This window comes from Phacochoerus africanus, chromosome 8, assembly GCF_016906955.1.
Source record: "Phacochoerus africanus isolate WHEZ1 chromosome 8, ROS_Pafr_v1, whole genome shotgun sequence".
Taxonomy (NCBI): Eukaryota; Metazoa; Chordata; class Mammalia; order Artiodactyla; family Suidae; genus Phacochoerus; species Phacochoerus africanus.
Window position 1 is genome coordinate 3,096,066 of NC_062551.1, and position 10,764 is coordinate 3,106,829.

A 10,764-nucleotide genomic window follows, 5' to 3' on the forward strand; every position below is an offset into this window, starting at 1 on the left:
GGAAAAGAGTAAATGTCTATGTCTCTCTCAAAGTGATTCCGTTTATAAACACACACACACACACACACACACGGACAAGGGTTGAGCTGGTCATGCGCCTGTGTGTGTATAATTGAATCACTCTGCTGTATACCTGCAACTAACGCAATACTGTTAACCAACTACACTTCAATGAAAAGCGTTTCTAAGAGCTGCTGTCAAAGACAGATCTACTTCCTCCTGAACAGCAGCTTGTCCCCTTCAAATACCAACACCAAAGATCATTTTTAAATAAGCGGTTGAGGGCCACACCCGCGGCATATGCAAGGTCCCAGGCTCCGGGTCAAATCGGAGCTGCAGCTGCTGGCCTACACCGAAGCTCACGGCAACGCTGGATGCTGGATCCGTGACCCACTGAGCGAGGCCAGGGGTCCGAGGAAGCCGCATCCTCGTCATCACGAGTCAGGTGTGGAATACACTGGATGCTCATCTCTTCTTGCAGTCAGTCGGGAGAACTTCATGTGAGAGAGAGAATTAAGATAAAAACCTCCTATCTAACGGCACTGGATTAGAGTCTATAGAATTAAACATTTTTAATATATTTATGCACAAATCTTTATGTAGGATGTCACTGGATCAACACTCTAAACCAAAAAGGAGGAAACCGAATTGCTCGGAAATAAGGTGATTTCACGGACAAGCACCAGGTCCTAAACGGCTAAGCCTGAATCTGTACCTTCACCTCTCAGCTGCAGAGACTGTGTCTTCAGCTCCAACTTGAGAAATACTCTAGGCTGGATCAGCGTGCGTTCCCCATGTAGTGTTTACAAACTGCTCGTGGTCTCTCACCCGCTTCCAGCGTGAGAGTATTTCCCATTTCTTCTACCTGCTCTGCCTCCATAAATTCTTGAGCACTTGCAAGTTTCTAAAGCTGCTTTAGGAAGATCTCCCTGTTCTCTGCGGCAAACTGTTTTCCCCATTTAACACGTTTGGATCTGTGCTCAATACAGACTGTGTTGTGGAAAAAAAAAATTAAAATAAAAAATTCAGTAGTTGAGGGAGCTTCCTGGTGGTCTAGCAGTTAAGAACTCAGCGCTGGAGTTCCCGTCGTGGCGCAGTGGTTAACGAATCCGACTAGGAACCATGAGGTTGCGGGTTCGGTCCCTGCCCTTGCTCAGTGGGTTCACGATCCGGTGTTGCCGTGAGCTGTGGTGTAGGTTGCAGACGTGGCTCGGATCCCGCGTTGCTGTGGCTCTGGCGTAGGCTAGTGGCTACAACTCCGATTTGACACCTAGCCTGGGAACCTCCATATGCCGCAGGAGCGGCGCAAGAAATGGCAAAAAAGACAAAAAAAAAAAACAAAAAACTCAGCGCTGTCATTGCTGTGGCACAGCTTCAATCCCTGGCCCAGGAACTTCCACATGCCTCGGCCAAAAAATAAATTAAAAATAAATGGTTGGGAGTTCCCTTTGTGGCTCAGCGGTAACAAACCCGACTAGCATCCATGAGGACGCAGGTTTGACCCCTGGCCCCGCTCAGTGGGTTAAAGATCTGGCGCTGCCGTGGGCGGTGGTGTAGGTTGCAGGTGAGGCCTGGATCCAGCATTGCTGAACGTCCACGCCTTGGGTGAGGCCCTCAAAGGACAATAAAAAGAGAAAAAGAGTGGTTGATCTGTCCCCACGCCTTTGCGCTCTAGGGGGGGCATGGGGGGGGGGGCGTCGTGGTAACATCGCACCTGATGGCTTCATAGGTCTCATCAATAGGGGTTTTGGTCTTGCTCTCCCGTCACCACCTCTAAGCCGGGATCCCCCTCTCCCAACCTGGTCATCATCCCGTGGTTTACCCACCCGCGTGGGGGCATGTGCCACGGGGTTCCCAGGCCTCTGCTCCCCTGCCTTCGGCCACCTCCCATCCTCCAGTTGGGTTTCCTCCTTCCTGGACCACGTCCTTCAGGGCATCTCTGCCGAGACCTGTCAGTAATCATGCCCTCTCTTCATGGTCACCACGAAACACCTTGTCTTTCCTTTGCGCTGGGTCCGTAGTTCCGGTGGTTACCATGTTCTGGATGAAACCACTGCTGCACTGCTTTCTGGCTTCTAGAGCTGCATTTGACATTTCTGCTGTCATCTGTCCCTCTGGACGTAGTGTCTGGCCCACCAAGTGCCCCTCCCACCCAGAATCCCCCAAGGGCCACTCCTGGCGGGGCTGCAGAGACCCTCTGGCCTCCGAGGAGCTAAGCCAATGGCTGCTCCATGGGCCTTGGTGTTCCTCAAAGCCCTGGCCCAACTTCGCCCTCCGGAAGGAGGGGGCTGCACTGGGTTCTCCCTAGACAGCCTGGGAGGGGCGTCTGGGGCTCGTGAGCTCTCTCCCAGCCTCCCACCCGGCTCAGGCATTGGAGCTCTGCACACCCTCCTCAGCCCCACTGGTGGCGTTTCTCGGGCCCCCGACCGGAGCAAGCTGTCCTCAGGGGGTGGGGGGGGGGGTTGTCCCGGTCCTTCAAGCATGAACTATCTCCCGCCTGTGCTCCCACCGCCCCGCCTCTGCTCAAGTCTCAGCTCATTTGCTGCCCCTCCCACTGGCCTCAGCCTGTCCCATCACCCCCAGGACCCTCTTAATCCTTGTCTACTGTCTCCCTTGCCCTCCGTGCTCCCTGCTCCCGGAGGGTCCTGCAGGCACTTCCCCAGGACGTACAGCCCCACCGCAGAGAGCAGACCTCCAGCCTACAGATGGTGAATGGCGGGCTGGCGCGAGCCCTCACGCTGCTCCCTTCAGGGCATAAGCACAAATACAGAGAGAACAGGCCAGCCACCCGTCACATCCTGGAACCCGACGCTGGGGCGCAGGGGGCAGGACTCCGAGCAAGTGCAGAAGTGGTTCCCACCGTCAGGGGAAGCCGCGGCGCTCAGGGAGACCCCGTCTGCAGCCACCCCAGGGTAGAAGCAGTGTCTGGGCTCAGAGGGACCCCATCTCCACCACCGGCTCGATCCCACTCACACAGAACCTGCTGCCTCTGGCTGTGCCTGGCCCCACCGTCCAGTCCAAGGAGGGCCCCTTCCTCTGAGGTCTCCCGAGGGGTGAGCGAGGGCGCCAGGCCCAGGGCAGGTGCCCCGCCAGTGACCACTTAAGGTCAAAAGATCCAGGTGGAGGGCCAGGGTGACCCTGCGCCGGGTCGGGCACTTCAGCCCCACCGCAGGAGCCCACCCTGGAAGGAGCTGAAGCCGTCCAGCCAGACTGGTCCTCACGGCCAGACATGCGCCTGCGGCCCTGGGCTCTTCCTTTCCCACCAGGGCCCTGCGAGAACAAGCCATCAGGGGCATTTCTAAAGCAGCGGGACGCTACAGTCCGGAACTACCTTCAACCTGACCTTAACCTGGCAGGTAAGGCCTTCCCACAAGCCTGCCGAAGGCGTCTCCTGTGAGCTCCTCTGGTCCAGCTCCAGGGGTCGCGTCCCGTCCCAGGCACAGCTCTCACCTCCCTCCCTCCGGCACCGATGCCGCTGGGAGAGCCCTCTGCCCGCCGGCCCTGGTCCCTGCAGCTTGTTCCCTGGGGTCCGTTGTGCTGCCCCTTGCAGGGGCTCCAGGGGAAATAACGTGACGGTGAGGGGGGGCCAGGACAGCAAGAACGCCCCCTGCCTGGAGACCTGTGGGGGCCGGGGCAGTGCTCCTCAAGCCCTGCCTGGCCTGATACTGGGCTCGCTGCTGCTTCTTGGACAGAAAGACTGAGAGGAGCCAGAGACCAGGCCGGGAGCGTGGGCTCAGCCTGCCCGTGCCAATCTCCACACCCCGACATGGATGATTTCACGGGGCGCAAGGCCCAAAGAAACGTGGCCCGGAGACATCTGTCTGGCTACTGCCCCGGGCTTTCCCTCTCACGAGACCTCAACACCCCACATCGAAGGGCTCGCCTTCCTCGTCTGCGTTTACACGACGCTGTCTTCCACCCTGTGTCCGGGCCGCTTCACTCCCACCCAAACCGCGCGTACCAGACGCCCGGGAGGACCCGGGCAGCCCCAAAGAACGGATCACAAGGACTTCGGGTCACCTGCTCGTTTATTAGCACTGGTCGTGTCACGTGACGGTGCGCAGTCAAGGCGCTGCGCTGCAGGGCGGCGACAGGACAGGTGGGGTCGGGCCTCACTTCTTCCACTCGTTCTTGTCGTAGTCCCACTTGGCCGAGAAGCCCTGGATCGGGGCCACCTTCATGTCCAGCATCCTCTTGGTCTGCTTGGCCACCCACTCCTCCTCAAAGGTGTGCGGGATGGGGCCGTACACTACGGTCCAAGGCAAGCTCATGAGCCGCGTCGCCCCGACGCGTCGAGTCCGAGCCCACGCGGTGCACGGCTGAGGCCTCCCCCACTCACTGGGAACCCGTCGCGCGCGCGGCCACCTGCCCGCCACACCCACGCCCACACGAACACACCGCTTTCAAACTCTGGACACGGATTACTCCCCACGTTTCCAAATCACTCCTTCCTTTGTACACGTGAGCAATAAACACTTAAGCTAAAAGCAGACCGGCCCCTCTACAGGACAGAGACAGGCCGACAGCAAGCGGAGAGCACAAACAGAGCCCAAGGGGGCCGGGGCGGACGAGACAGGCCTGGGTCTGTCACCGACCCAGGCCCAGGCAGGCCACAGGCACAGGGTGACACCACCTCAGGATGGGGAAACGCCTACGCCGCTGGACAGACAGCACGAGCGCGAGCGGGGAGCCCGACACGGCCACGTTCTCGGTCTGAAGACCGAGAACCCCTCGGACTGGACGGAGCGGCAGCCCCGCAGCGGGAGGAGCGCGCCTTCCTCGCCGAGCCTCCACCAGGCCTCCTGACAACTGGCTGGGGAGCAGGCAAGCCGCTCGGGAAGCGTGGCCCCACTTCGCCACACGACAGTGCTCAAGAGACAGTTCCCCCGACACGGCAAGCAGTCCCGGGGTGGAGCCCAGGACGGTGGCTGGGCCCTGGAAGCTGGAGCCGGGGGGCTCCCCCGCCCCCGAGCCGCTGCGCCCCGACTCACCATAGTGCTTCTCCCAGATGAGGATGAGGGCGGTGAAGCCGATGAAGAACAGCGCCGTGCCCACGATCGTCTTCCACTCGTTCGTGCTCCTGTTCATCTCGGCGAAGCTCTCGTTGAACTTCAGGCGGTACACTGGCGACGCAAAGGATGGGGCTGTGGGCAGGGGCCACGAGCCCACGGTGCTCTCCGCGGGGCTCCGCCACGCCCCGCAAGACACAGCGGCCTAAGGCCCAGACACACCCGTGCACACGCACACGTGAGCAGCAGACAGGGAAGGAGACGCGTGGCGTTCGCTCTGGGTGCAGGAGAGGGGAGCGCTGCCTCCTTGAGCTCAGCGCATCGGGGTCCCTCTGAGCGCACGTCTCCAGCCTCCTTCCAACTGACCCTTTCGCTCACCTTCCCTCAAGGACGACCAGCAGCCTAGTCCTGGCCGCGGAGGCCCCGGGAAGCCACACGCGCACAGCGAACACACCACCAAGGCCCACTCGGCAGCTCTGCACCCCCATTCCCACTCCTCCCCGGGCACGAAGGGCCCCAGGCGGAGGTCCGGTCGGCGGGCAGGGCTGGGGCCCTGGACACCCCCCACCCTCCCTCGCATGCCGGGCCCTGCGCAGCAGCCCGGAGCCCAGAGGCAGGAGGATTCTCTCCTGACACCGGGCGTCCCTCCGATACCCACGTTCCACTTTCTCATCCATGGAGAGGCTGCTCCAGGAGGCCTTCTCCTTCTCCTTCAAGGCCTTCTGGCTGGCGGAGAGGTTCTTGACGTGGGCCACGTCGGGCAAGGGGTAGTCGCGCCGGTCGACGTAGACCGGGAGGGCGTAGTCCTCACTCTTCACGACGCTTCCTACAACACAGTTGGATCGGTATTTGAAAATTCACAGGTTCAGAGTTGCACACGAGCTGGTACTTCTAAAAACGGAAATAAGCACGTATACCCTAAAAACCTCAGTCATCCGGGGCCGCGGCCCCTGCTCCCAACAGCGGCAAGCCTGTCGAGTGACGCAGGCTCGTCCCGGACAGCAGGCAGCAGCGTGAGGGTGGCGGGCAGGTGCATCCAAGGCAGCACCTTCATCACAGCCAAAGGAAAACCTACCAGGGGCCCGGCCAACGAGGCGGCACCTCCTGCAACTAACAGCGCCGACGAAGCGGTCTGAGCAGCAGAATGGGCTCAATGAAGGCCCTTCTGCGAGGGACTCCAACTAACCAATGAGGAGGCACAAAAACAATACGACACGCATAAAAGAACACGGTTCAAGGATCAGAGGAAAGACAGCTGAAAAGACGGCCGTTACTGTGGCACTGCTGCTGCAGCACGAGACCACAGGGCAGTTCCTGCCTCGCCAACAAGCGTTTACCCAGCGCCTGCTGCGCACCAAGCGCGCTGCTAACCTGCGACCCTCGGCGAAGATTCCTGCCTGCCTCTCGGCGTCTACAGGCCACGGCGGGGGCGAGACAGCAAACAACAAGAGACAGGACCCGATGGGCAACGAGCACTCTGGACAAGAGAGAAACTGGAGCAGAGGACGGGAACCAGGGCCGCACACACAGCAGGAAACTCGTCACCACCACAAAATGAACGAGGGAGACCCCGGGCGCTCCAAACGGAACGACAACCAAGTCACAGGAGAGGACAAGATGGAGACACCTGCTCCAAGAGACAGAAACCGTAGTGTCTTAAGTTGACCCTGGGAGCTCCCTCTGGCGCAGAGGAAATGAATTCAACTCATTATTCATGAGGATGCAGGTTCGATTCCTGGCCTCACACAATGGGTTGAGGAGCCAGCGTTGCCATGAGCTGTGGTGGAGGCCGGCAGCTGCAGCTCCAATTTGACCCCTGGCCTGGGAACTTCCAAATGCTGCGAGTGGGGCCCTAAAAAGCAAAAAAAAGGCTCTGTACGCCATGTAGAGGGAAAAAGAAGAAACAGCAGATTAATTAAAAAAAAAAAAAAAAAAGGATTGGAGTTCCTGTTGTGGCGCCGAGGTGGAAACGAATCCGACGAGGAACCACTAGGTTGCGGGTTCGATTCCTGTGGTATGGGTTGCAGACGCGGCTCGGATCCCGCGTTGCTGTGGCTGTAATGTAGGGGGGCAGCTAGCTACAGCTCTGATTGGACAGACCCCCAGCCTGGGAATCTCCATCTGCCGCAGGTGCAGCCCTCAAAACAAGAAAAAAAAGAGGAATATCTTAAATCTGATAGAGGGTTTTCCCTCTGCAAAAAGCTGGGTGTTGAGGGAGTTCCCGTTGTGGCGCAGTGGTTAACGAATCCGACTAGGAACCATGAGGTTGCGGGTTCGATCCCTGCCCTTGCTCAGTAAGTTAACGATCCGGCGTTGCCGTGAGCGGTGGTGTAGGTTGCAGACGCAGCTCGGATCCCGCGTTGCTGTGGCTCTGGCGTAGGCCGGTGGCTACAGCTCCGATTCGACCCCTGGCCTGGGAACCTCCATATGCCGCGGGAGCGGCCCAAGAAATAGCAACAACAACAACAACAACAACAAAAGCTGGGTGTTGGGTTCTACCACCTATCTACAAGAAAATGTTGTGTTCCAAACTGGTCTGGAGGTATCAAGTCCCATGAAAAGGCTGCACCTCCATTAGCTTAGTCCCAGTGAGCTCCCAAAGCCTGGTAACAGTAGTGAAATAAAACGTCAGGTCTTAAACACAGCAGTGAAGTTTCTCTAGCTGCTTGTCTGTGCCATGCGAATGAGCAGCGTACGTGTTCATACTCAACCTCATCTCATAAGGATTTGAGGTGGAAATGGCTAGAATTACTCCCATTTTAAAATTCTCAGATTCTGTTAAAATGATGAGTGGACTGAAAATCACTCCAGCTACACATGGGTTACTAAAACTAGATGTTCATTAGGGTGACGAGAATGTTCTAAAATTGACTGTGTGATCCTGGCACAACTCTGTGAATGTACTGAAAACCGCTCAAGTGGACCCTTTAAGTGGGTGAACGTGTTATGCGAATTCCATCTCAATAAAGCGCTTACAAAGGTATAAATGCCCGTGACGCCGGGGCACTCTCAGCAGAAAACTGCAGTTTCTGGAACAAGAATGGCCAATTTGTGATCTCAGGGCTGCCAAGGGCTCTTCAGCACTCCGGGCCCGGTCCCCCAGCAAAGGCCTGGTGGGCAGGGGACAACTGCAGACACACACGAGGTTACCACTCCCCACGTTCCTTCTAAAAAGAGAGAAAAGCGGAGTTCCCGGCGTGGTGCAGCCGCAACAAATCTGACTAGGAACCATGGGGGTTACGGGTTCCATCCCTGGCCTCGCTCCGTGGGTTAAGGATTTGGCGTTGCCCTGAGCTGTGGTGTCGGTCACCGACGCGGCTCCCATCTGGCACTGCCGTGACTGTGGTATAGGTCGGTGGCTACAGCTCCGACTGGACCCCTAGCCTGGGAACGTGCATATGCTGCAGGTACGTTCCTAAAAAGATAAGAAGAGCAAAAGAGAAAGAAAACAGACTCCTAAGCCTTCGTAGCTAGTCGCAGGTAGAAAGGAGTTTAAACCAGTTTAGTCTAGGACCTCGAGCTCCTTCACTTCCACTGCTCCAGGGATGTACACGGCATCCAAGCTAGATGGCTGGGAGCTTATTTTTAGAAGCCATTATGAGCTCAATGCGTGCGTCTCCTCATCTCTAGAAAAACACTGAAATCCTTCAGGGTGCTATAGGCTCCTCGTGACTGGTGGTAACCTTCACAAGACCAGCAGCAAACTTGCAGCAACGGGCGTGCGCAGGCACCTCCCCCCTCCCTTTTATCAGAAATACTCCAAACAAAGGACATCAAAGTCGTCAAAGTCGTAGGTGCAGCCACCTCCCAGGGTGAGCCGGTGAGCCCTGAGGGAACTCTGGAAGGAAACAAAGACTACCTGCCACCTAGCAGCCACTCCCACCACCCAGCCCCGAGGAAACTCAGGCTATGGAAAATGCAGGACAGTGGCCCAGACAAAGGAGATGCCTATCAGAGAAAGGATTAGAGAGCCCAGACCGTAGCATCTTCCCAAAGAAAAGTGCTAAATTCCTTGAGGTATCTGGTTTTCTGTTATTTACAAGCAACCTTTTGCTCCCACTACCTGCTCTTTGTTGCAAAACTCCTACAGATCCTAACTCCTCCCTAGGTCTCCTCAGAGCCATTTTCTCAGTTACTTAAGACGCTGCCTCCGGGCTTGGGCTTAAGTTCTCATTTTGCCCCAAATAAAACTTTACTCTCAACTTTGAGGTTGTGCGATTTCTTTAAATCAACACTTTTCAACTCTTTGGTTTAGAACTTCGCGGGGTTAAAATACACATACCTCCCCTTTAGCGCCTCAACAACACAATCCGGATCTCACGATCTGTCTGAAAAACTTCGGCACAGGGCCTGACACATGACAGAGCAAAAAGACGTCACACTTACCATGTGCTCGCACACACACCGAGGTGGAAATTGCTCGCCTGCCAATGAGGCTAAATACTCTGGTAGCCAACATCCTGAAAGATAAAAATGTACCCTTTCTATGAATGAGAGTAAACACCTACCAGGCAAGAGTCTCCTTTTTGCCCCAGTGCATTTTGGGAGTCACTGGAGTTCCTTTTTTTTCTTCCCAACATAACTGATCTCTCAATTCACACCTAGGATGAGGTTTGGTTTTTTTTCTTTTCTCGGCAGTCAACACATCTTAGTGGAGCTGCATTATAAACCAAGCACTGTGACATGTACACACTTTATGCAATTCGTAGAACAGTGCTTTCTTAAAGAGCAAAGAGAAAAAAAAAATTTTAAAGAAGACTCTGAAAAAGATAGAATCCGCTCCCCTTTATGGGCCCCATTGTTTAGAGAGAAAAGATAAATAGGTCAAAGGGACTGTGACAGGCACTGCGTTCACCGTTTGGTTAAAAACCCAATAGGTGCAATAAACAGAAAAGCGAAACCTGGAAGAAAGGCTGCAAGCAGGGTCCCCGTCCATTTCCAATCCCTGCAGGACCATAAATGCCCTGGATGACTGACTCACCTCTCACCTGCACCTTTCCTGAATCTAGCCCATTTCCCCTACCTACCGGTCCCTTAGAACTGCACCTTTCAAGGGACCGTTAACAATGAAAAGGACCTCGAATGACTTCCAAAAATACCCATCACAGGCAGAATAAAGAGAAGCATGACGTCAGGATCGAACTGGCTCCCGTCTCCCACATTTTCTCCCAGGGCCTGGCCCGCGCGTGGGCGGATGCTGAGCGCCTTCCAGGCCGGGAAGCCGAGCCCCTTCCCCCGGAGCACCGTTATGCCCGGAGCGGTGGCAAAGCACCGTCTAAACGGGTGGCCGGGAGGCCGCAAGGCGACCTGCCCTCGGGCCGGCGCCCGCGGCCAGCGGACGCTCAAGGTCAGAGCCGGAAGCCAGCCCGCGGCCGCGACAAGTAAAGCGGCGATGGGCCGGGTGCTTCTGGCCGGCACATAGGCTGCGACACAGCAGCCCCCGAGACCAGAGCCCCCGCAGGCCGACCTCAATGTCACCGGGATCCGAGGCCCAGCCGCCGATTCCTGCTGGCGCCGGGCGGCGAGCACGCAAACCCGAGGGTTCCCGGCGCCCGACCCGCCAGCGCCTCGTAGCGTGAACCGGCCGCCGCCCGCCTCACCTGCCTCGGTCGCTCAGCACTGCCTCGGCGCCTGTCGCGACCGCCCTCTACGCCCCGGCTGCCCGCGACCGGAAGAGAGCGCGACCCTGCCGCGGAGCACCACGGGATCGAGAGGGGACTCCACCCCGCGCCTGGCCGCGCCGAAGGTCACAGGA

The 10,764-nt window shown here is 57.3% G+C and overlaps 1 protein-coding gene across 1 annotated transcript; it reads right to left on the minus strand.

The window, feature by feature from the left end:
- Positions 1-4,010: 4,010 nt before the first annotated feature.
- LOC125132402 (cytochrome c oxidase subunit 4 isoform 1, mitochondrial) lies at positions 4,011-10,732 on the minus strand. Its single transcript, XM_047789602.1, has 5 exons — positions 10,610-10,732; positions 9,396-9,469; positions 5,668-5,835; positions 4,992-5,123; positions 4,011-4,249 (listed from the first exon to the last, which is right to left on the minus strand). Exons 2-5 carry the CDS (start codon positions 9,466-9,468, stop codon positions 4,113-4,115), a joined length of 510 nt encoding a protein of 169 aa, XP_047645558.1. The 5' UTR covers position 9,469; positions 10,610-10,732; the 3' UTR covers positions 4,011-4,112.
- Between the last annotated feature and the right edge of the window lie 32 nt (positions 10,733-10,764).